Source organism: Pseudorca crassidens, chromosome X, assembly GCF_039906515.1.
Source record: "Pseudorca crassidens isolate mPseCra1 chromosome X, mPseCra1.hap1, whole genome shotgun sequence".
NCBI classification, from domain to species: Eukaryota; Metazoa; Chordata; class Mammalia; order Artiodactyla; family Delphinidae; genus Pseudorca; species Pseudorca crassidens.
Genome location: NC_090317.1, coordinates 58,839,632 through 58,867,239, shown reverse-complemented (window position 1 = coordinate 58,867,239; position 27,608 = coordinate 58,839,632). Strand labels below are relative to the sequence as shown.

The 27,608-nt window shown below is 37.0% G+C and overlaps 1 protein-coding gene across 2 annotated transcripts in view; it reads right to left on the bottom strand.

Moving 5' to 3' along the window:
* The window catches only part of CHM (CHM Rab escort protein), a 198,447-nt gene that overhangs the window by 108,072 nt on the left and 62,767 nt on the right, over positions 1-27,608 (bottom strand). For both annotated transcript variants that reach the window (XM_067724234.1, XM_067724235.1), the window contains exons 5-7: positions 11,954-12,341; positions 660-776; positions 20-140 (exon numbers count right to left, since the gene is read on the bottom strand). In XM_067724234.1, coding sequence (XP_067580335.1) covers positions 20-140; positions 660-776; positions 11,954-12,341 — 626 coding nt within the window. The remainder of the gene's footprint in view (positions 1-19; positions 141-659; positions 777-11,953; positions 12,342-27,608) is intronic.

Below are 27,608 nucleotides of genomic sequence, written 5' to 3'. Positions count from 1 at the left end.
ATTTAATGAAAAACAATACCTTTATATTCATCAGGATGTTCCTCATACTCCATACAAAATGTGAGAAACTTCATTAGCATTCGCTTTTCTACCATAGTAAGTTGTTTGCTATTAAAGACATCTGCTCTGGAGCAAGGAACCTGAAAAACATGATTTTAAAAGTTAAGAAACTGCTTCCTAGTGATACAAGTATTCCAAATGACGTTTTCTTTCCCTTTAAGTATAACAAGATTATTATTTCCTTTCTAATCAGGCTGTTTCATGTTACTTTCCATCAGTTCTTATGGCATCGCTGTTGACTTCAGAGCTAATTAACTTGTGAGCTCTCTTACTTAATCCTGCCAAGTTGCTCTTTAGGCCATTAGAAGGCCACCAGCATGTCACCCCTAACTGGGAACAAATGACAGCTCAAATCTAGCAACGCTGTCTGAAATTAACACTTTCTCAACACCAACATCAAGCTGCAGAATAAATCATGAGAAAATTAACATTAGACATTTTAATTGGCAATCTCTTACTATTTACAGTTGTTAATCACCATGCAGGATTGGATTTTGCTGCTTTACCAGGAAAATAACAATCGTATTTGCTTATCCTTCCCAAATAAAACACAGTAACTCAAAATCATACCCAGTTACAATACTTGCTCAGCACAGTACCTGTTCCACTCTTCCTTCTCGAAATGCAAGAATCCTGGTAATATTTTTGAACTCTGCATATCGACTAACATTAGATTTGATTAGAAGATCAATTAGCAATCCTCGAGAATACAACAGCTGTACAAAGAAAATATTTTAGAGAATGAAATAAAAGGTGAAATAGTGGAAAAACTGATAAACACTAAATAAAGACATATAATTTTGTTATAGTTTAAATTATTTGTAAAAAGCATTATACCTATTAATATTATAATACATAACACACTTTATTATGGGTTCACCACTGATTATCTGAAATTCAAAATTCAAAAAATTCTGGAATCCAAAGTTTTTTCATAACTGACCCAAACTGATACAAGGCTCTTCCATCCGCTTGTCCCAGTTAATGTGAATATTCATACATCTCACTGCAGAAATATTAATATGTTTAATTATAGAGTGACTCTTCAGACCCTGTTAAGAATGTTACATCATATATAAAATATCAGCTAGCATATATACTGTATTACTTTCTAAAATATATTTTTTTAAATTCAAATAACAACACACCAGGCCCCAAGGGTTTTGGATAAAAGACTATAGCTTTACATAAGGCCAGGTGGTTATTAAGAAGAAACCAGCCTGCTGGACCTCCTCATAAACTAAAAAAGAAAAAGACTGGCTACGCATGTCCACCCAAAGAGTGAAATTATACGGTCTCTGTAATCCTAGCTATCTAGATTTATATGATACGTCTTTCTCAAGAAGTGAGGATGATGGTTATTGCTAGCATGCATGTGAGACTGATTTAATCTTTCAATATATCTCATAATCAACTTCAGAGAGACAAAAACAATTTCAACAGTATTATCTAGCATGTTTTGAATTTAACCAAATGGATAAATGCAACAGATTTCACTAATTCCTATACTGAGATACCTTTAAGTACCTATAACTCGATAAATATTAAAAAATGTAAATATTACATCTTAAATAAGGGGGAAAAAGAAAAAAACAGCTTAACTACAAAAAAAAGGAAATTTAAATAATCAATCAAAACCATCACTTTCGGGGTGGGACCTTCAAGATGGCAGTAAGATGCGGAGATCACCTTCCTCCCCAAAAATACATCAGAAATACATCTACATGTGGAACAGCTCCTACAGAACACCTCTGAACGCTGGCAGAAGACCTCAGATCTCCAAAAAGGCAAGAAAATCCCCACGTACCTGGGTAGGGCAAAAGAAAAAACAGACAAAAGAAGAGGGATGGGACCTGCACCTCTGGGAGGGAGCTGTGAAGGAGGAAAAGCTTCCACACACTAGGAAGCCCCTTCACTGGTGGAGATGGGGAGTGGGCGGGGGGGGAAGCTTCAGAGCCACAGAGGAGAGTGCAGCAACAGGGGTGCAGAGGGCAAAGCGGAGAGATTCCCGCACAGAGGATCCGTGCCGACCAGCACTCACCAGCCCAAGAGGCTTGTCTGCTCACCAGCCAGGGCAGGCGGGGGCTGGGACCTGAGGCTCAGGCTCAGGGAGAGGACTGGGGTTGGCTGCATGAACACAGCCTGAAGGGAGCTAGTGCGCCACAGCTAGCCGGGAGGGAGTCCAGGAAAAACTCTGGACCTGCCTAAGAGGCAAGAGACCATTGTTTTGGGGAGCACGAGGAGAGGGGATTCCTTCCCTGTCTGCCCACAGAAAGCAGAGCACCGCTTAAACTAGCTCCAGAGATGGGCATGAGCTCCGGCTACCAGCTCAGACACAAGAGATGAGCACGAAATGCTAACACTGCTGCTGCAGCCACCAAGAATCCTGTGTGCAAGCACAGGTCACTACCCACACGCTGCCGCACTGCCCTGCGAGCCTGTGCAGCCCACCACTGCCAGGGTCCTGTGATCCAGGGACAAACCCCACAGCAGAACACAAGGCACGCCTCAGGCTGTTGCAAACTCACTCTGGCCTCTGCTGCAGCAGGCTCATCTGGCATTCCAATTATAACTACCTTACCCCTCCCTCCCTCCGGCCTGAGTGAGCCAGAGGCCCCTAATCAGCCGATGCTTTAACCCCATCCTGTTTGGGTGGGAACAGAAGCCTGAGGGCAACCTACACGAAGACGTGAGGCCAAAACCAAAGCTGAACCACAGGAGCTGTACAAAGAAAGAAGAGAAAGAGAATTTTCTCCTTGCAGACTCAGGAGCAGCAGATTAAACTCCCATAACCAACTTGAGGTACCCTGCATCTGTGGAATACCTGAATAGACAAGGAATCAACCCAAATCTGAGGCGGTGGACTTTGGGAGAACTGCAGACTTGGGATTTGCTGTCTGCAATTGACTTGTTTCTGATTTTTATGTTTATCTTAGTATAGGTTTTAGTGCTTGTTATCATTCATAGATTTATTAGTTTGGTTGATCTCTTCTTTTTTCTTATTACTTTAAATATTTCTTAAATTTTAACAATTCTTTTATTTTAATAATTTTATTTTATTAATTTTTTTTCTTTCTTTTTTTCTCCCTTTTCTACTGAGCTGTGTGGCTGACAGGGTCTTGGTGCTCGGGCCTGGTGTCAGGTCTGAGCCTCTGAGGTGGGAGAGCCGAGTTCAGGACACTGGGCTACCAGAGACCTCTAGGCTCCATGTAATATTAATCGGTGAGAGCTCTCCCACAGATCTCCATCTCAATGCTAAGACCCAGCTCCACCAAACGGCCAGCAAGATCCAGTGCTGGACACTGCATGCCGAAACAACTAGGAAGAAATGAACACAACACCACGCATTAGCAGAGAGGCTGCCTAAAATCATACTAAGTTCAAAGACACCCCAAAACACACCACTGCATGCAGCCCTGCCCAGCAGAAAGACTACATCCAGCCCCACCCATCAGAACACAGGCACCAGTCTCCTCCACCAGGAAGCCTACACAAGCCACTGAAACAACCTTACCCACTGGGGGCAGACACCAAAAAAAACAGGAACTACAAACCTGCAGCCTACAAAAAGGAGACCCCAAACACAGTAAGTTAAGCAAAATGGAAAGACAGAGAAATATGCAGCAAATGAAGGAGCAAGGTAAAAACCCATCAGACCTAACAAATGAAGAGGAAATAGGCAGTCTACCTGAAAAAGAATTCAGAGTAATGATAGTAAAGATGATCTAAAAATCTTGGAAATAGAATGGAAAAAATACAAGAAACGTTTAACAAGGTACTAGAAGAACTAAAGAGCAAACGAACAATGATGAACAACACAATAAATGAAATTAAAAATTCTCTAGAAGGAATCAATAGCAGAACAACTGACAAACAGGTAAGTGACTTGGAAGATAAACTAGTGGAAACAACTACCACAGAGCAGAATAAAGAAAAAAGAATGAAAAGAATTGAGGACAGTCTCAGAGACCTCTGGGACAACATTAAATGCACCAATGTTCGATTACAGGGGTCTCAGAAGAAGAAGAGAAAAAGAAAGGGACTGAAAAATATTTGAAGAGATTATAGTTGAAAACTTACCTAATATGGGAAAAGAAATAGTCAATCAAGTCCAGGAAGCACAGAGAGTCCCATACAGGATAAATGCAAGCAGAAACGTGCCAAGACACATATTAATCAAACTATCAAAATTTAAATACAAAGACAACATATTAAAAGCAACAAGGCAAAAGCAACAAATAACATACAAGGGAATCCCCATAAGGTTAACAGCTGATCTGTCATCAGAAACTCTGCAAGCCAGAAGGGCGTGGCAGGACATATTTAAAGTGATGAAAGGGAGAAACCTACAACCAAGATTACTCTACCCAGCAAGGATCTCATTCAGATTCGACGGAGAAATTAAAAACTTTACAGACAAGCAAAAGCCAGGAGAATTCAGCACTACCAAACCAGCTTTACAACAAATGCTAAAAGAACTGCTCTAGGCAGGAAACACAAGAGAAGGCAAACACCTACAAAAACAAACCCAAAACAATTAAGAAAATGGGAATAGGAACATACATATCGATAATTACCTTAAATGTAAATGGATTAAATGCTCCAACCAAAAGACAGTCTGGCTGAATGGATACAAAAACAAGACCCATATATATGCTGGCTCCAAGAGACCCACTGCAGACCTAGGGACACATACAAGCTGAAAGTGAGAGGATGGAAGAAGATATTCCACACAAATGGAAATCAAAAGAAAGCTGGAGTAGCAATTCTCATATCACACAAAATAGACTTTAAAATAAAGACTATTACAGGAGCCAAAGAAGGACACTACAGAATGATCAAGGGACCAGTCCATGAAGATATAACAGTTGTAAATATTTATGCACCCAATATAGGAGCACCTCAATAAATAAGGCAAATGCTAATGGGCATAAAAGGGGAAATCAACAGTAACCCAAATAATACAGGACTTTGACATCCCACTTTCTACCAATGGACAGATCAACTAAAATGAAAAATAAGGAAACACAAGCTTTAAATGATACATTAGACAAGATGGACTTAAATTATATTTATAGAACATTGCATGAAAAAACAACAAAATAGGGCTTCCCGGGTGGTGCAGTGGTTGAGAGTCCGCCTGCCGATGCAGGGGACACGGGTTCGTGCCCCGGTCTGGGAAGATCCCACATGCCGCAGAGCGGCTAGGCCCGTGAGCCATGGCTGCTGAGCCTGCACGTCCGGAGCCTGTGCTCCACAGCGGGAGAGGCCACAACAGTGACAAGGCTGCGCACCGCAATACAAAACAAAACAAAACAAAACAAAAAACAGAATACACCTTCTTCTCAAATGCTCATGGAACATTCTGGAGGATAGATCATATCTTGGGTCACATATGAAGCCTTGGTAAATTTAAGATAATTGAAATCGTATCAAGTATCTTTTGTGATGACAACGCTATGAGACTAGATATCAATTACAGAAAAACACTTAAAAAAATACGAACACATGGAGGCTGAACAATACGCTACTAAATAACCCAGAAATCACTGAAGAAATAAAAAAATACCTAGAATCAAATGAAAATGAAAACACGAGGACCCAAATATGGGAGGCAGCAAAGGCAGTTCTAAGAGGGCAGTTTATAGCAATACAACCCTACTTCAAGAAACAAGAAACATCTCAAATAAACAACCTAACCTTATACCTAAAGCAATTAGAGAAATAGGAACAAAAAATCCCCAAAGGTAGCAGAAGGAAAGAAATCATAAAGATCAGATTAGAAATAAATGAAAAAGAAATGAAGGAAACAATAACAAAGATCAATAAACCTAAAAGCTGGTACTTTCAGAAGATAAACAAAATTGATAAACCAATAGCCAGAATCATCAAGAGAAAACAAAGAAGACTCAAATCAACAGAATTAGAAATGAAAAAGGAGAAGTAACAACTGACCCCGCTGAAATACAAAGAATCACTAGGGATTACTACAAGCAACTATATGCCAATAAAATGGACAACCTGGAAGAAGTGGACAAATTCTTAGAAAATCACAACCTTCCGAGACTGAACCAGGAAGAAATACAAAATATAAACAAACCAATCACAGGCACTGAAATTGAAACTGTGATTAAAAATCTTCCAACAAACCAAAGCCCAGGACGAGTTGGCTTCACAGGCGAATTCTATCAAAGATTTACAGAAGAGCTAACATCTATCCTTCTCAAACTCTTCCAAAATATAGCAGAGGGAGGAACACTCCCAAACTCATTCTACGGGGCGATCATCACCCAGACACCAAAACCATCATCACCCAGACACCAAAACCAGACAAATATTTCACAAAAAAAGAAAACTACAGACCAAAATCACTGATGAACATAGATGCAAAAATCCTCAACAAAATACTAGCACACAGGATCCAACAGCACATTAGAAGGATCATACACCATGATCAAGTGGGGTTTATCCCAGGAATGCAAGTATTTTTCAATATACGCAAATCAAGCAATGTGATACACCATATTAACAAACTGATAGAGAAAAACCATGATCATCTCAACAGATGCAGAGAAAGCTTTTGACAAAATTCAACACCGATTTATGATAAAAACTCTCCAAAAAGTAGGCATAGAGGGAACTTACCCCAACATATTAAAGGCCATATATGACAAACCCACAGCCAACATTGTTCTCAATGGTGAAAAACTGAAACCATTTCCAATAAGATCAGGAACAAGACAAGGTTGCCCACTCTCACCACTATTATTCAACATAGTTTTGGAAGTTTTAGCCACAGCAATCAGAGAAGAAAAAGAAATAAAAGGAATCCAAATTGGAAAAGAAGAAGTAAGCTAAGCTGTCACTGTTTGCAGAAGACATGATACTACACATAGAGAATCCTAAAGATGCTACCAGAAAACTACTAGAGCTAATCAATGTATTTGGTAAAGTAGCAGGATACAAAATTAATGCACAGAAATCTCTTGCATTCTGATACACTAATTATAAAAAATGTGAAAGAGAAATTAAGAAAACACTCTCATTTACCATTGCAACAAAAGAATAAAATACCTAGGGATAAACCTCCGCAAGGAGACAAAAGACCTTTATGCAGAAAACTATAAGACACTGATGAAAGAAATTAAAAATGATACAAACAGATGGAGAGATATACCATGTTCTTGCTTTGGGAGAATCAACATTGTGAAAATGACTATATTACCCAAAGCAATCTACAGATTCAGTGCAATCCCCGTCAAACTACCAATGGCATTTTTCACAGAACGAGAACAGAAAATTTCACAATTTGTATGGAAACACAAAAGACCCCGAATAGCCAAAGCAATCTTGAGAAAGAAAAATGGAGCTGGAGGAATCAGGCTCCTGGACTTCAGACTATACTACAAAGCTACACTCATCAAGACAGTATGGCACTTGCAAAAACAGAAATATACATCAATGGAACAGGATAGAAAGCCCAGAGATAAACTCACACACCTATGGTCAACTTACCTTTGATAAAGGAGGCAAGAATATATAATGGAGAAAAGATAGCCTCTGCAATAAGTGGTGCTGGGAAAACTGGACAGCTCCATGTAAGAGAATGAAATTAGAACACTTCCTAACACCATACACAAAAATAAACTCAAAATGGATTACAGACCTAAATGTTAAGGCCGGACACTATAAAACTCTTACAGGAAAACTTAGGCAGAACACTCTTTGACATTAATCACAGCAAGATCCTTTTTGACCCACCTCCTAGAGAAACAGAAATAAAACAAAAATAAACAAATGGGACCTAATGAAACTTAAAAGCTTTTGCACAGCAAAGGAAACCATAAACAAGACCAAAAGACAACCCTCAGAATGGGAGAAAATATTTGCAAACGAAGCAACTGACAAAGGATTAATCCCCAAAGTATATAAGTAGCTCATGCAGCTCAATATCAAAAAAAAACAAACAGCCCAATCCAAAAATGGGCAGAAGATCTAAACAGACAATTCTCCACAGAAGATATACAGATTGCTAACAAACACATGAAGTGATGCTCAACATCACTGACCATTAGAGAAATGTAAATCAAAACTACAATGAGCTATCATCTCACACTGGTCCGAATGGCCATCATCAAAAAATCTACAAATAATAAATGCTGGAGAGGGTGTGGAGAAAAGGGAACCCTCCTGCACTGTTGGTGGGAATGTAAATTGATACAGCCACTATGGAGAACACTATGGAGGTTCCTTAAAAACTTAAAATAGAACTACTATATGACCCAGCAATCCCACTACTGGGTATATACCCTGTGAAAATCATAATTCAAAAAGAGTCATGTACCACAATATTCATTGAAGCACTATTTACAATAGCTAGGACATGGAAGCAACCTAGGTGTCCATCGACAGATGAATGGATAAAGAAGATGTGGCACATATATACAATGGAATATTATTCAGCCATAAAAAGAAACAAATTGAGTTATTTGTAGTGAGGTGGATGGACCTAGAGTCTGTCATACAGAGTGAAGTTAAGTCAAGAGAGAGAAAAATAAATACCGTATGCTCACACATATATATGGAATGTAAAAAAAAAAAAGAAAAAAAAAAGAAAAACAATCGTTATGATGAACCTAGGGACAGGACAGGAATAAATATGCAGACATAGAAAATGGACTTGAGGACACAGGGAGGGGAAAGGGTAAGCTCGGACAAAGTGACAGAGTAGCAATGACATATACACTACCAAATGTAAAACATAGCTAGTGGGAAGCAGCTACATAGCACAGGGAGATCAGCTCTGTGCTCTGTGACCACCTAGAGGGGTGGGATAGGGAGGGTGGGAGGGAGACACAAAAGGGAAGGCATATGGGGATATATGTATACATATAGCTGATTCACTTTGTTATACAGCAGAAACTAACACAACATTGTAAAGCAATTATATTCCAGTAAAGATGTTAAAAAAAAAAAAACCTATACAGAGCATAACCAGCCAAAAAAACCCAAACCAAAATAAAACAAAAAACCATTAGTTTGAGTACGCAAGAGGTTCAGTACAGTCGTTCTGTAAATCAGTATCAGTTAGGTAAATTTTTTAAAACTATTATATCAGTCTAACATTGTGCATAAGAAACAAAATTGACACTGCTTTTTTAAAAATCAATTATCCTGACTAAATATGGCATGTTACTTCATTACCTTCAGCCTAATAAACTACACAACTGATATAGCTCATGCTTTTAAGAATATATTGCCAAGTCTTAATTCTATAATTATAATAAAAGTTACTTCAAATACCTTATTTGTTTAAAAACACAAATACTCAAGATTCAGTGATCCCTCAGTATCATAATAATTTCACAAATATTAATATATCAAACACAGAATGTATTTTAAGATCTAATAAACCTTAAGATTTAATTCCAGCTTTAAAAATAAAGCATTTAAGATACCACTGAAGAGTGAAAACACATTTCAATAAAAACTACATAACCTTTTGTCTGAAGCTTAGAAATGATTATGTACCATATTTAAACCTAAGCTTCTTTTCCATCATTATGTAAGTGACCTACCATAGCAATTTCACAGTGAGAGGCTAAAGAATACTTCAATTTGATTATAATAATGGCAACTAAATTAAATAATTAACAACTCTTGCTTCACTTGGCATGTTGGTTTCATAATTATTAAGGGTATGGACTTTCTTTGAAATGAGTTTTATTTGTAAGAACTTCATCTTTGATCATCTTCTCTATAAGCATAAGCAGTAAAGTACTATATTTTATTTAACTAACCTACCCTGAGCTATAAGATTTCTTTTTAAAAGGCTGTATATAGGGATGAGTTTTGTAAACTGTAAAGCACCACAATACTTGTCAGTTTTATCATGATGACTCTGAAATGGAATGCATGTAGAAATGTCAAATAGTTTGGCGATATCAAATTGGACTTTAGGAAAGAGGTAGGGCTTCAGACAGATATTTGTCAATCACCCTACACTCAGATGCAATAACTGCAATTATTACAACAGATGGAATTTCCTAGGAGTAACTGCTTGACCCAATGTCATGGAATATACTGCTTTCCACACAGTAAGTACTCAATAAATGTTCATTAAATGACTCACTTTTTAAAAATGATAATAAACCTCTTGTATTGCTATGGTTATACATTCTTTAGCTATCCCTGCTTTTGTAGGATGAGTACAGTAAATCATTATTAGTTATTTTTTAAACATGTGAACCCATGAAACCTATGCAGGACAAAATACAACTGCCTTAACGTGTTTGTTTTTAATTTACCCTAAGAGAACCACTATTATTAACTGTTCAAACTTGTGAAAATACCCAGAAATCTCCTCCAGAGTCTCCTCAAATATCTCAGCATCTAATTAAACTATCTCCCCCTGCACCACAACCAGCATGCATTTTCTTATACAACTGAATCATTTCCTACAATAATTCCAAAAATTCTAACAGCACTTCTTTTACCATTTCCCTTTGCAAGATTTATACTATATTTCAGCTAACATCAAAGTTAGAGACTTTTATGAAGTAGTCTTGATTCTTAACCACCATTCACCGTTTCTTTCAGTTAAGCATTTCAAATTCCAAGTAACTAATTCAAAATGAAAATTTCAGAACAAAACCTATTTGTTACTTGACTACTTCAGTGTTTTGTCTTATTTATTGTTTTTTTAAAATTCTTTCCTGCTCATGAGAATAGGAAGACTATTAGTAAGCTATGATTTAACTTCCACCCAGGAATTAATAGCCAAGGTAACATGGAAAGAATGCTAGATTTCAAAGGATGGCAGGATCAAAGTAGGTGGAATAGATGGTACAGAAATATTAGGTAGGACCAAGGCAGTAGCCAACTCAGACCAAGGCAGAATCAGGCACAGAGAGCTATGTCAGAAAGAAACTATGAGTAGTAAAAAGATATTCATATTTTCAGGCATCAGGTTCAAAGATATCAGCAGTATGAGGATGTGTGATTGGATCAGCAAAATGTGAGGAGCATTACTCCCTCTCTTTATAACCTGGAACTTCAGGAGAGCACATTAAATAGAAAAGCCTAGTTTTGAGGCAAGTCTGATGTTATTCACCACCCTCTCCTACTTCTTTTCAATTTCTCGTTTGCCCTCAACTTACGGTATTTGGTCTGTTTCCTTCTACTTTCACCCAGCCCTATACTGTAACCCTTTAAGGCCATTACCTTTTATGTTACTGGTTTTCTATGCTTTTGCACTAAATTAGCCTTGCTTCCCATAAACCCAGTACAACACTATATCCTCCTAAGACTCAGGAACCTCTTCTGAAGTCATACTGACCTAACATTAGAGGTAAGGATAGAAAAATAACTGAAGTAAATAGCATTCTTACCAATCTCCCTGCCCCCACTACTATTAAATTATCCTCCAAAGTCCTCACACCTGAACCGATAATTTTCAAAAATGCATTGTTTTTTTCAAAATGTTCATCATCATATAGATGTTAAAATAGTTACTATATAAATAAGGGCTAAACAAAAGTTCATTTAATAGACTGACTATAAATAACATGGATCTGTAATTAGGTTCATTAGACTTTTTTCTTGGTAGAATTCATAGTGCCCATGCAGTAGGAGGAGAATATTAGGGTGGAAAACGTGTTCCAATACAGAAGTATCCTTGATATAGTACTGAGCATTCTTCATGTGTTTTTAACTATGTTTAAAGAATATTTTAATGGAGCTATAAACTTCAGATACTATCTCTTTATAAAGTAAATGTTCTACATTTCAGAGAATAAAATTATTAAAAGTGGGTTTATGGACCCGGATGCTATTTTCAATCAATTAAAATTTAGTATTGTTCTATGAAAAGATGGGTAAAACTGGTACTTACCTTTGACACCAAATCAATATTAAATCTCCTGCCTTCTTTAATAATTTGCGAGTAAGTAATCCTATTTTTCTTTGGTTGCTCTGCAGTTTCTTCGGCCATAGGCACATTTTCACTTGTTTCCTTTTCTGAAGTTGAGGGCATAGAAGATTTATCATCACAATGGTTTTCTTTCTCCCCTGTCGCTTCAAAATCATTTACTTCTAGGGCACCCTCTGGATCACTGCTTGGAGTGTGTTCTGTGGGTATTTCACAGCTTGCAGTACTTAATGACTGATCTTCTGTAGGCAGGCAGGCAGAATCTGCAGCTTCTGTGGAGTTTGCAGATGTCACAGAAGCGTGATTTTTCTGCAGTGCACCAGCTTCTTCGACATCTTCATGCAAATCCTGACTAATGAGAAATTATAATAATAATCCACACCAGGCTTTTGATAATTATACTTGGCTACCTTTTTTTATTATTTTAACTTTCAATGGCAATTTTTATTTCTTTACCTCATTTATCTTGGATGCATTGCTTTATGTGAGACACACACATTAAACATTCATCTGTTAAGGTTTCAATACGATATGAAACATACTTAAGATCTGAAAAATATACATAAAGATTTCAGGGTTTAGCAGGCCATGCCATGTGTGTGTGTGTGTATTTTTTTTTTTTGGTGAAAAGCAGATTCTTATTTTTTTATTTAATTTTTATTTTATATTGGGGTATAGTTGATTTACAATATTGCATTAGTTTCAGGTATACAGCAAAGTGATTCAGTTATATATATACATATATCCATTCTTTTTCAGATTTTTTTCCCATATAGGTTATTACAGAATATTGAGTTCCCTGTGCTATACAGTAGGTCCTTGTTGATTACCTATTTTATATATAGTAGTGTGTATGTTAATCACATGTATATTTTTGAGAATTTAAGGCAGACAGGGGAACTGCATTTTAGAAACAAATCAACACAGTGCTTACAAGTACATCCCTCAGAATAAAAAGATCGAGGTTCAAAGCCTCACCCTAGGACTAGATAATTCTGTGAATGTAGACAAGTTGTTTATCCTCTCTGACCTAAATTATCCATCTATAACATAGGGATAATACCACCTACCTCACAAGGTTGTTTTGGAGATTAAATGAAGTATCACATGCAAAGAACCTGACACAGTGCCTGGCACACAGTAAATGCTCAACAGTGGTAATTACTGTTGAGCAAAGATTATTATTCAAAGATTATTACTGTAGTGTGACAGAGATAGAAAAAAACTGCTGTGAAAGTGTAAGTTGGCTTATCACAATGTGGTATCTTTCTGAATTCTTTCCTGCTGTACTTTGTTTTATTGTTAGTGTCTATTACTTTCCTGGAAGCGCCACTTCCAAAGTTACTACTAGAGTGAACATTCTCAGTCCATTATTGCCTTGATTGACACAACAGGCTCCCGTTCGCTGTGCCTGCATCATGTATCTCTCCATGATGTTTTATCCTCCACAGAACCTATGTTTTCACTGAGTTGCCCTACTGCTCAACACTAAAAATGCCTTGTACATGACAGGCTGTGGGAAGTAAACATCTGCTAACTGATTGCTCAAGAACTAACAGCAGTTCTTTCTCATATTGAATCTCAACCCTACTCCACAAAATCTTCCTCTTCCAGTCTCTAAACCAAATCACCTTCTTTATCAACTATCTTCTTTGTCTCATTTCTCCTACTTTCTGAAATGGCATCTCTAACTCCTAATTTATCAACTCAAATCTCCATGATTTGGCCCATGTTAATTGCTTCTTCTGGGCTATTCTTCCCACTTCCTGTAATATCACAATTCCCTCATCCCCAAACATAATCACATACTTCACCAATTGACACATTTTAAGAAAAAGTTTAAATTTCACTTCCAGGAAGTCTTCCTTAACCCAACCACACTCATCATTCTGTTACTCCATGCCCCATAGTACACACATGCAGTTTACCTTGCATTTATTTATCAGTTCCTTGTTAATAGCCTTTTGGCTGTCCCATATATACTTTATCTTCAGCTAGACTTTATTCTCCTTGAGGGAAGACCCTAACATCTTGTCTTGAGTGCACCTCACAACACTTACTGCACTGCTCTATAGATGTGGTATTTAATAAATACGTGATGAATAAATGGTTTATACAAGCAAAAGATGGAAGTATAAATATACATTTACATAAAAATTATAAACACATATTTATAAATATACATATTTAAATATGAAACAAACATTTGTATTATAGAAAACACATAAAACTAGGACAGTAAAAAACAATAAACTTTACATTCAAAAGTTTGTGGGGAGGAGCTTCAAGATGGCAGAAGAGTAAGACATGGAGATCACCTTCCTACCCACAAATACATCAGAACTACATCTATATGTGGAACAACTCCTACAGAACACCTACTGAACGCTGGCAGAAGACCTCAGACCTCCCAAAAGGCAAGAAACTCCCCATGTACCTAGGTAGGGCAAAAGAAAAAAGAAAAAACAGAGACAAAAGAATAGGGACGGGACCTGCACCAGTGGGAGGGAGCCGTGAAGGAGGAAAGGTTTCCACATACTAGGAAGCCCCTTCGCGGGCAGAGACTGCGGGTGGCAGAGGGCGGAAGCTTCGGAGCCACGGAAGAGAGTGCAGCAACAGGGCTGCAGAGGGCAAAGTCGAGAGATTCCCCCACAGAGGATCGGTGCCAAACAGCACTCACCAGCCCAAGAGGCTTGTCTGCTCACCTGCCGGGGCGGGCTCGGGCTGGGAGATGAGGCTCGGGCTTCGGAGGTTGGAGGTCGGATCCCAGGGAGAGGACTGGGGCTGGCTGCGTGAACACAGCCTGAAGGGATCTACCAGGCCACAGCTAGCCGGGAGGGAGTCCAGGAAAAAGTCTGGAGCTGCTGAAGAGGCAAGAGACTTTTTCTTGCCTCTTTGTTTCCTAGTGCACAAGGACAGGGTATTAAGAGCGCCTCTTAAAGGAGCTCCAGAGACGGGCACGAGCTGCTGCTATCAGCGCAGATCCCAGAGATGGGCATGAGACGAGAAGGCTGCTGCTGCAGCCACCAAGAAGCCTGTGTGCACGCACAGGTCACTATCCCCACCTCTCCTCCCGGGAGCCTGTGCAACCCGCCACTGCCAGGGTCCAGTGATCCAGGGACAACTTCCCTGGGAGAACACACGATGCACCTCAGGCTGGTGCAACGTCATGCCAGCTTCTGCCGCCACAGGCTCGCCCCGCACACCGTACCCCTCCGTCCCCCCGGCCTGAATGAGCCAGAGCCCCAGAATCAGCTGCTCCTTTAACCTGGTCCTGTCTGAGCGAAGAACAGACACCCTCAGGCAACCTACACGCAGAGGCGGGGCCAAATCCAAAGCTGAACCCCTGGGAGCTGTATGAACAAAGAAGAGAAACGGAAATTTCTCTCAGCAGCCTCAGGAACAGCGGATTAAATCTCCACAATCAACCTGATGTACCCTGCATGTGTAGAAAACCTGAATAGACAACGAAACATCCAAAATTGAGGAAGTGGACTTTGGGAGCAACGATATATATAAATTTTTCCCTTTTTCTCTTCTTGTGAGTGTGTATCTGTTTGCTTCTGTGTGTGATCTGTGTCTGTATAGCCTGTCTTCCCTTTTTTAATTACTTAAAAATGCTTTTTTTTTACTAATTATTTTTTTTATTTTAATGACTTTATTATATTTTATTGTACTTTATTTTATCTTCTTCTTTCTTTTTTTTTCCTCCCTTTTATTCTGAGCTGTGTGGATGACAGACTCTTGGTGCTCCAGTCAGGTGTCAGGGCTGTGCCTCTGAGGTGTGAGGGCCAAGTTCAGGACACTGGTCCACAAGAGACCTCCCAGCTCCACGTAATATCAAACGGAGAAAATCTCCCAGAGACCTCCATCTCAACACCAAGCCAGCTCCATTCAATGACCAGCAAGTTCCCGTGCTGAACACCCTATGCCAAACAACTAGCAAGACAGAAACACAACCTCATCCATTAGCAGAGAGGCTGCATAAAAACATAACAAGGCCACAGACACCCCAAAACACACCACCAGATGTGGACCTGCCCACCAGAAAGACAAGATCCAGCTTCCTCCAGTAGAACACAGGCACCAGTCCCTTCCACCAGGAAGCCTACACAACCCACTGAACCAACCTTAGCCACTGGGGACACACACCAAAAACAACGGGAACCATGAACCTGAAGCTGGTGAAAAGGAGACCCCAAACACAGGAAGAAAAGCAAAATAAGAAGACAGAAGAAAACACAGCAGATGAAGGAGCAAGAAAAAAACCCACCAGACCTAACAAATGAAGAGGAAATAGGCAGTCTACCTGTAAAAGAATTCAGAATAATGATAGTAAAGATGATCCAAAATCTTGGAAATAGAATAGAAAAAATACAAGAAACGTTTAACAAGGAACTAGAAGAACTAAATAGCAAAGAAACAGTGATGAACAACACAATAAATGAAATTAAAAATTCTCTAGAAGGGATCAATAGCAGAATAACTAAGGCATAAGAACAGAAAAGTGACTTGGAAGATAAAAGAGTGGAAATAACTACTGCAGAGCAGAATAAAGAAAAAAGAATGAAAACAATTGAGGACAGTCTCAGAGACCGCCGGGACAACATTAAACGCACCAACATTCGAATTATAGGGGTCCCAGAAGAAGAAGAGAAAAAGAAATGGACTGAGAAAATATTTGAAGAGATTATAGTTGAAAACTTCCCTGATATGGGAAAAGAAATAGTTAATCAAGTCCAGGAAGCACAGAGAATCCCATACAGGATAAATCCAAGGAGAAACACACCAAGACACAATTTAATCAAACTATCAAAAATTAAATATAAAGAAAAAATATTAAAAGCAGCAAGGGAAAAACAACAAATAACACACAAGGGAATCCCCATAAGGTTAACAGCTGATCTCTCAGCAGAAACCCTACAAGCCAGAAGGGAGTGGCAGGACATATTTAAAGTGATGAAGGAGAAAAACCTACAATCAAGATTACTCTACCCAGCAAGGATCTCATTCAGATTTGACAGAGAAATTAAAACCTTTACAGACAAGCAAAAGCCAGGAGAATTCAGCACTACCAAACCAGCTTTACAACAAATGCTAAAGGAACTTCTCTAGGCAGGAAACACAAGAAAAAGACCGACAATAACAAACCCAAAACAATTAAGAAAATGGAAATAGGAACATACATATCAATAATTACCTTAAATGTAAATGGATTAAATGCTCCAACCAAAAGACATAGACTGGCTGAATGGATACAAAAACAAGACCCGTATATATGCTGTCTACAAGAGACCCACTTCAGACCTAGGGACACCTACAGACTGAAAATGAGGGGCTGGAAAAAGATATTCCATGTAAATGGAAATCAAAAGAAAGCTGGAGTAGCAATTCTCATATCAGACAAAATAGACTTTAAAACAAAGATTATTACAAGAGACAAAGAAGGACACTACAGAATGATCAAGGGTTCAATCCAAGAAGAAGATATAACAATTGTAAATATTTCTGCACCCAACATAGGAGCACCTCAATACATAAGGCAAATACTAACAGCCATAAAAGGGGAAATCGACAGTAACACAATCAAAGTAGGGGATTTAACACCCCACTTTCACCACTGGACAGATCATCCAAAATGAAAATAAATAAGGAAACACAAGCTTTAAATGATACATTAAACAAGATGGACTTAATTGATATTTACAGAACATTCCATCCGGAAACAACAGAAAACACATTTTTCTCAAGTGCTCATGGAACATTCTCCAGGATAGATCATATCTTAGGTCAAAAATCAAGCCTTGATAAATTTAAGAAACTTGAAATTGTATGAAGTATCTTTTCCAACCACAATGCTATGAGGCAAGATATCAATTACAGGAAAAAAACTGTAAAAAATACAAACACATCGAGGATAAACAATACACTACTTAATAACCAAGTGATCACTGAAGAATTCAAAGAGGAAATCAAAAAATACCTATAAACAAATGACAAAGAAAACACAAGGACCAAAAACTTATGGGATGCAGCAAAAGCAGCTCTAAGAGGGAAGTTCATAGCAATACAATCCTACCTTATGAAACAGGAAACATCTCAAATAAACAACCTAAACTTACACTTAAGCAATTAGAGAACGAAGAACAAAAAATCCCAAAGTTAGCAGAAAGAAAGAAATCATAAAGATCAGATCAGAAATAAATGAGAATGAAATGAAGGAAACGGTAGCAAAGATTAATAAAACTAAAAGCTACTCCTTTGAGAACATAAACAAACTTGATAAACCATTAGCCAGACTCATCAAGGAAAAAAGGAACAAGACTCAAATCAACAGAATTAGAAATGAAAAAGGAGAAGTAACAACTGACACTAGAGAAATACAAACGATCATGAGAAATTACTACAAGCAACTATATGCCAATCAAATGGCCAACCTGGAAGAAATGGACAAATTCTTAGAAATGCACAACCTTCCGAGAGTGAACCAGGAAGAAACAGAAAATATGAACAGACCAATCACAAACACTGAAATTGAAACTGTGATTAAAAATCTTCCAACATACAAAAGCCCAGGACCAGATGGCTTCACAGGCGACTTGTATCAAACATTTACAGAACAACTAACACCTATCCTTCTCAAACTCTTCCAAAATATAGCACAGTGAGGAATGCTCCCAAACTCATTCTATGAGGCCACCATCACCCTGATACCAAAACCAGTAAGATGTCATAAAGAAAGAAAACTACAGGCCAATATCACTGATGAACATAAATGCAAAAATCCTCAACAAAATACTAGCAAACAGAATCCAACAGCACATTAAAAGGATCATACACCATGATGAAGTGGGGTTTATCCCAGGAATGCAATGATTCTTCAATATACGCAAATCAATCAATGTGATACACCATATTAACAAATTGAAAGAGAAAAACCATATGATCATCTCAATAGATACAGGGAAAGCTTTTGAAAAAATTCAACACCCATTTATGATAAAAACCCTGCAGAAAGTAGGCATAGAGGGAACTTTCCTCAACATAATAAAGGCCATATATGACAAGCCCACAGCAAACATCATCCTCAATGGTGAAAAACTGAAAGCATTTCCACTAAGATCAGGAACAAGACAAGGTTGCCCACTCTCACCACTATTACTCAACATAGTTTTGGAAGTTTTAGCAGCAGCAATCAGAGAAGCAAAGGAGATAAAAGGAATCCAAATTGAAAAAGAAAAAGTAAAGCTGTCACTGTTCGCAGATGACATGATACTATACAAAGAGAATCCTAAAGATGCTACCAGAAAACTACTAATCAATGAATTTGGTAAAATAGCAGGATACAAAATTAATGCACAGAAATCTCTGACATTCTTATACACTAATGATTAAAAATCTGAAAGTGAAATTAAGAAAATGCTCCCATTTACCATTGCAACAAAAAGAATAAAATATCTAGGAATAAACCTACCTAAGGAGACAAAAGACTTGTATGCAGAAAATTATAAGACACTGATGAAAGAAATTAAATATGATACAAATAGATGGAGAGATATACCATGTTCTTGAATTCGAAGAATCAACATGGTGTAAATGATTATACTACCCAAAGCAATCTACAGATTCAATGCAATCCCTATCAAACTACTACTGGCATTTTTCACAGAACTAGAACAAAAAATTTCACAATTTGTATGGAAACACAAAAGACCCCAAAGATCCAAAGCAATATTGAGAAAGAAAAATGGAGCTGGAGAAATCAGGTTCCCTGACTTCAGACTATACTACAAAGCTCCAGTAATCAAGACAGTAAGTATGGTACTGGCACAAGAACAGAAATATAGATCAATGGAACAGGATAGAAAGCCCAGAGATAACCTACGCACCTATGGTCACCTTATCTTTGATAAAGGAGGCAAGAATACACATTGGAGAAAAGACAGCCTCTTCAGTAAGTAGTGCTTGGAAAACTGGACAGCTACATGTAAAAGAATGAAATTAGAACACTTCCTGACGCTATACACAGAGATAAACTCAAAATGGATTATAGACCTAAATGTAAGGCCAGACACTATCAAACTCTTAAAGGAAAACATAGGCAGAACACTTTATGACATAAATCACAGCAAGATCCTTTTTACCCACCTCCTAGGGAAATGGAAATAAAAACAAAAATAAATAAATGGGACCGAATGAAACTTAAAAGCTTTTGCACAGCAAAGGAAACCATAAACAAGACGAAAAGACAACCCTCAGAATGGGAGAAAATATTTGCAACTGAAGCAAGTAACCAAGGATTAATCTCCAAAATTTACAAGCAGCTCATGCAGCTCAATATTAAAGAAACAAACAACCCAATCCAAAAATGGGCAGAAGACCTACATAGACATTTCTCCAAAGAAGACATACAGATGGCCAAGAAGCACATGAAAAGCTGTTCAACATCACTAATTACTAGAGAAATGCAAATCAAAACTACAATGAGGTATCACCTCACACCAGTTAGAATGGGCATCATCAGAAAATCTACAAACAACAAATGCTGGAGAGGGTGTGGAGAAAAGGGAACCCTCTTGCACTGTTGGTTGGAATGTAAATTGATACAACCACTACGGAGAACAGTATGGACATTTCTAGAAAACTAAAAATAGAATTACCATATGATCCAGCAATCCCACTACTGGGCATATACCCAGAGAAAACCATAATTCCAAAAGACACATGCACCCCAATGTTCATTACAGCACTATTTACAATAGCCAGGTCATGGAAGCAACCTAAATGCCCATCGACAGATGAATGGATAATGAAGTTGTGGTACATATACACAATGGAATATTACTCAGCCATAAAAAGGAACAAAATTGAGTCATTTGTTGAGACATGGATGGATCTACAGACTGTCATAAGAGTGAAGTAAGTCAGAAAGAGAAAAACAAATATCATATATTAACGCATACATGTGGAACCTAGAAAAATGGTACAGATGAACTGGTTTTCAGGGTAGAAGTTGAGACACAGATGTAGAGAACAAAGGTATGGACACCAAGGGGGGAAAACCGCGGTGGGGTGGGGATGGTGGTGTGCTGAATTGGGTGATTGGGATTGACATATATACACTGATGTGTATAAAAATGATAACTAATAACCTGCAGTATAAACAAACAAACAAACAAAAAACAACTAATACTAAACTTTCTTTGGGTTATTTGTATGGAAATATGTTAATTTAAATGTTTCAGACATTACATGAAATTTCTAGAAATCTTATATGTTTTGGTATGATAAGTCATAATTCTAGTTATTACTTTAAAATGTGTATCTCTGAAATAACTAAATTTCCTTGTCAATTGCATTATTATGAACTTTCATCAAATCTTTAACCGTGGTCATTTTTAAGTCTTTTGTCATTTACAGACAGTTCTGGGTGTACTGTGATGCTTTTGCAAAAATGTTCCTATAAAAGGGTTTCATCTTCAAGGAATTCATGGAAAAGACTCTGACAAGTACAGGTTTCTGGTAACTGACTATACTGCTGAACTGAATGAATAAGCATTTTCAGAACTCTAATGGAAAACTGATGAATTCATAAAAGTGCTAACAAAAGATCAAGATGAAAAAAAATATTAATTACATGGGACTGAGTGAACTGATGAGGATGATTATAATTTTTGTGACTTTCTGTTTGAATTAAAAAATAAAAGTCCCACAAGGACTCAGAGGCAAAAAATATACAAATCAATTTTCACTGCAAAGTAAAGGAGCTGTTCCAGTGGAGGATTACTGGACTGAATGTCAATATTATGACATAGTATGAGTGTGTTTTGTGTTTGGTAATTTCAATCATTGTTGCTTTTGTTGTGGTCATCCATTTACAATGCTTGGTGTCAGTTTATTTATCTCTTGTAAAAATAAAATGTAGTGTGTGTGTGTGTGAAAAAAAACAAACAACCCAATCCAAAAATGGACTCAAGACGTAAATAGACATTTCTCCAAAGAAGATATGCAGATTGCCAACAAACACATGAAAGAATGCTCAAGATCATTAATCATTAGAGAAATGCAAATCAAAACTACAATGAGATATCATCTCACACCAGTCAGAATGGCCATCATCAAAAAATCTACAAACAATAATTGCTGGAGAGGGTGTGGAGAAAAGGGAACCTTCTCACACTGTTGTTGGGAATGTAAAGTGATACAGCCACTATGGAGAACAGTACGGAGGTTCCTTAAAAAACTAAAAATAGATTTACCATATGATCCAGCAATCCCACTAGTAGGTAGATACCCTGAGAAAACCATAATTCAAAGAGTCATGTACCAAAATCTTCACTGCAGCCCTATTTACAATAGCCAGGACATGGAAGCAACCTAAGTGTCCATCAACAGATGAATGCATAAAGAAGATGTGGCACATATATAGAATGGAATATTACTCAGCCATAAAAAGAAACGAAATTGAGTTACTTGTAGTGAGGTGGATGGACCTAGAGTCTGTCATACAGACAGAAGTAAGTCAGAAAGAGAAAAATAAATACCGTATGCTAACACATATATATGGAATGTAAAAAAAAAAATGGTCATGAAGAACCTTAGGGGTAAGACGGGAATTAAGACACAGACCTACTAGAGAATGCACTTGAGGATACAGGGATGGGGAAGGGTAAGCTGGGACAAAGTGAGAGAGTGGCATGGACATATATACACTACCAAACGTAAAATAGATAGGTAGTGGGAAGCAGCCGCATAGCAAAGGGAGATCAGCTCGGTGCTTTGTGACCACCTAGAGGGGTGGGATACGGAGGGTGGGAGGGAGGGAGACACAAGAGGAAAGAGATATGGGGACATATGTATGTGTATAACTGATTCACTCAGAAACTAACATACCATTGTAAAGCAATTATACTCCAATAAAGAGTTTTAAAAAAATTAAAAATAAAAAAAATAATTAAAAAAAAGTTTGTGGGAAGTGAACAAAAAGTGCCTCTTTGAAATTAACACAAAAAAACACTACAATAAGAAAGGTTACAAGGAAAGAATAACTTATTTTAAATGTTAAGAAATAAAATACCATGGTTACTGTTATAATCTAGTAATTTCAATTAAATATAATGAAAAAAGGATGAAATCATTAATGTCAAAACCATTTTCAGATCTAGGAAATGGTAGTGGGAAAATTCTAGTCCTGAATGTATTTATTAACCTTTCAGATTCCCCATCTATGAAATGGGAGATCATTCATCTGCCTTAACTTTCATGAGGGTTTTGTAAGATTAATGAGCTAACATATATGAAGAGTATTTTTCATAAACTCCAAAAGGTTAATCAAACATGAGATATTAATCAAACCTAAGCTATTGTTAAATTTCCCACAGGTCAACAGGCAACTCAAAAGATGTGTTCTTAGGTTTGTAATCACATGTTGAAAGCTCTCTGGCCACATAACCACGTAAGAGCACCACTGCCATTAAGCAACATTAAAAATGAAGAGCAATAATATGAAATGTGATTTGTATATTTTCTACAGAATTGTTCATGCTTTGTATTCACTTTCATTAGTTTGAAAACCAGTAAACCAAAGTGTGTTCCATGAGGGATCTAAGGTGACAACTTTCAGCAAAAAGTTCCACATCTAAAGATTAAACTAAGAAATGGCAGGATAATTAATTATACTTTACAGGTAAGACAGAATATGGCAATTTCTCTTATTACAGAGCATGATGATGACACCACGAAAACTGAGCACAGCTACTATCTGGTCAGTGGCTCTCTATTATATTCTGAAAAAGAGAGCTTTCTAGAGTGAATGAAATGCATTAACCAGTACTGGACAATCTGGAAAATATAAGTCCAAATACTTAATTAAGGGTATAAGTTTAAGGAAAGGAGTTATTCTTTGTGAATTTGTTTTACATGCATAAGCTATTAAGTTTTACTATTCTCAACATCATAATCTGGTGAAATTCCTAGCACTATGGAAAACACATGCAATAGAAACACTATAGTTTCCTTACTTTCCATTAACGACAACTAAAATATTTTTTGGAGTTCTGCCAACATTGAATTTAATACCTAACTAGAAGTTATAACGACACCAGAAAACTCCCCAAATTCCACTTAATTCCTCAGCAAGCAAAATTCTGTTCATCAAAAAGGACTTATCGTCCCTCAAATTTAAAACTTTATACTGTGATTAAAAAAAATTTTTTTTTCTTAAAAAAATAATTCAAACTTTGGAGAACACCTCAGAATAATAACTCAATTTTATTAATTTTAAAGTTTGAAAAGTATAAAAACACATTTGCCATTTGTAAATGAATGTGGCTGAATTATAAGCTCTCAAGGGAAACTTTGAGTTCTAAAACACTACTATGATTTTAACATACAAAGGGGAAAAATCTGCATCATTAGTTCTTATAAAATTTTTCAATATGAAAATAAATTGACAGATGAAATCTAATGTCACATATTGCTTATCTGAATTTCAAAGGATATTTACAATACAGTGTAACAGTATTTTTGAGATAATTTTACCTAATTGCAACTGCTGAATAACTGCTTAGTTGAATGCACTTTTTACCGCTTGCCACAATCTACATATAACTCTGAGAATTTAGGGGTATAAATTCTGATATTATCTAGTATTGCTTATCAATTAATGGTAGTAACAAGGGAACACCTCAAAGTGAATGTCTTATTAATGCCTTGTAACAGTCACCCTTTTAGATAAGTCAAATGAAAAATTGCCAACCAGCTGGTTAATTTATTCAGCACAGGTGTTCACTATTTATTTTTCAGTCATTTGCACCTTTTTTCCCCACAGTATAGCTTGTTGCAGAAATTGTATTCTTTTACTTTGATGTATGCACTTTGTGCTAAGGCCATTCACTTTTGATTTGCACAGTACACGTTACACTGCTACCCAGCTGTTTATTCCTGCAAATAAATGTTTAATGGTTACTCATAAGAATCAGACTATCAAAAAGTTGTTGTTCCAGAAAACAGCAATATAAAAAAACCACTGTAGTCGATTTTGAATTGCTGCAATATAATATATTGGTAGATATATTTCCTTATTTGTTACCAACTTAAAATGTTAACACGTACAGTAGAATATAGCTGAAGTATCAACCTCTTGTCACATTTCTCCAAGAACAAAATAGCATAAGGTGGTGTACAGCAGGTACTATTGGTTGCCTACTCAACAACGATTACTGTCTTCCTCCCTGCCACAAGAGCTGCAATTTTGTTCCAATATCAGGCAGAAGATACCCAGGACTAGGGGATGGATCATGACTGATTAAAACCAATTATGGTAATTTTACTGCCCTTTGTTAGTGACTGATTTAAGAGTGAGCTGGTTATCTAGTTTTAGCCAATGAGACAAGGGAGAATCTGCTGGGGGCTTTGGTAAAGACTCCCTAGTATAATAGTAACAAACAAACAAAAAAAAGCATACACATGTTAGAAGAAAATCTCTCCCCCTTCATTTCACGTTGAGATTTCTGCTGTGTGAAAACCTGTTCAGAATCGTGGCAACTATCTTGTAACTCTGGACAGGAAGCTAAGAGAAGTGCTGGGGACCTACCCCAACTCTGATGTGATTAAGATTCTCAATTAGTGAATTCTGCAACAGGACCAACCAACCCACCCACCTGCCTACCCTCCCACCTACCCATCCACTTTTAGTTGGGCACTGTGTCACTTATAGCCTAAAACAAACTTACTTGTACACAGTGGTAAATTATAGCTTCCTCTAAATTATAAAACTTATAGGTGATTTTTCATTTTTTTTAAATTTTGTATTTCTTTCTTATTGGTATTATTACGTTTTTGCTTAAAAGGCTCATGTTACTTATAAAATTTTTTAATTAAAGTTTTAGAACCTAAAGTAAATGAACAGAATTTTAGATGAGTATTACAATGTCTTTATTTTAGTATCAATCCATGAAAGAGCTGGTTCGTCTATAAATCTAAGAAGCAAGTTTTCATCCTGTTTTAACATTATCACGCCAGAACAGGGGAAACAATGTTCAGTATTATGCAAAAAAAGAAAGGACAGAAAAGGTACAAGTTCTTGCCAATATTTTAGAAAGATAAAAATCTCTTCTCACTAAAGAAACTACATGACATCATGCAATTAATAGGCAATCATCTTTTACCTAAGAACTGTTTGGGTTTGCGTGGATTAATGTACTGTGCCTTTTCATCTTCTGTTGGATATTTAAAACCAGAAATAGCAGCTGCTTTTATCCCCTCACCTAAACTACTGTATCTTGTGGCGTACAAACTACAGTCACAACAACTAAAGGTTACTGGATTCATCCCTTATCTTCCGAACATTGGGAGTTAGGCACTTTCATTCCCCAATATAGGTATAATTACTTTACAATTCTAAACACTACTCTAGTAAATTAAAGAAGTAAATGTACTTCTTTAGGTGCTAGTCTTCACAAAGGAAATACTTTATTCACTTGGTGGAATGGCTTCCTTGATACACATACATGTATTTATCTGATTCCTGAAATACAATGTGACACAATGGAAACAGCACAAACTTTTGAGTTAGATAGATGTGGGCTCAAATCCTGGCTCTCCTATCTCTGGCTCTCCCTGGTCATAGCACAGATTAAATGAAACTGAATGAAATAAAATATGTAAGGAAGCAAGTTATAGCAGCTACCACAAAGATAATATCCAATAAATGCTATAGTTCTTTTATTCTTCCCTTCTATAAGTCAACTGTATAATCACAAAATTTGTTTCAAAGAAAGATAATCTATGTATAGCAAAAGTATTTCTGGCCCAAACTAGAGATTAACTCACCTATTACAAGCAGCATTCAGGGTAACAAAGCACTGATAAAACAAAACAATCTGGGTAGTTTTTTATAGAATTTGTGTTAACTGGACTTAAGTTATGAAAAGAGACTAATCCCTACAATTTCTATTTTAATATTTAGCCTAACTATGCAATAACCAAAAAATACTAACTTTAATGTTCAAAAGATCACTAAAACCTTTAGATTGAACACTTAAGAATTATTTTTGAAAATAAGTGAAGTCAACAATCATAAAAAAAAAATAATGTGCTATCCTATATGTTTACATTAGAATATGGTGTTACTGACTTGCCATGTAGTTTGAGGTATTTTCCAAGCAGTGGTGATGGGTTTGCACTGATCTACTTGAATCCTTGCCCTGTCCTCCTTGTAATCAAAGATTAAAAATCAAAAGGCTACTGGTTATGACTATAATATTGTTTGTGGCCAAGAGATAGACACTATTCTTCCTTGATGAAATATCAAGTGACATCTACAAGAATCAAGCCATAGATTTTGGCCTAATAAACGTCAACTCTATAAGCTAACTCATCTGGTCTAAGATGGGAAGACAAGTCATAATATTTCAGCATTCATATCATTATAAAGCTATCTTTACATGATATTTTGGAAATTTAGCAAAATATCAATATTTAAAACAATATTCTATATGCATAATTTACCAGGGATTGAGGTTTGACTTCTCTCTATATGCCTGATGCAACTAAATAAACTCTTGGCATGAATGACCATTAAAGTGTACGGTTTTTGGTAATTTGTCATTTGGTCAGA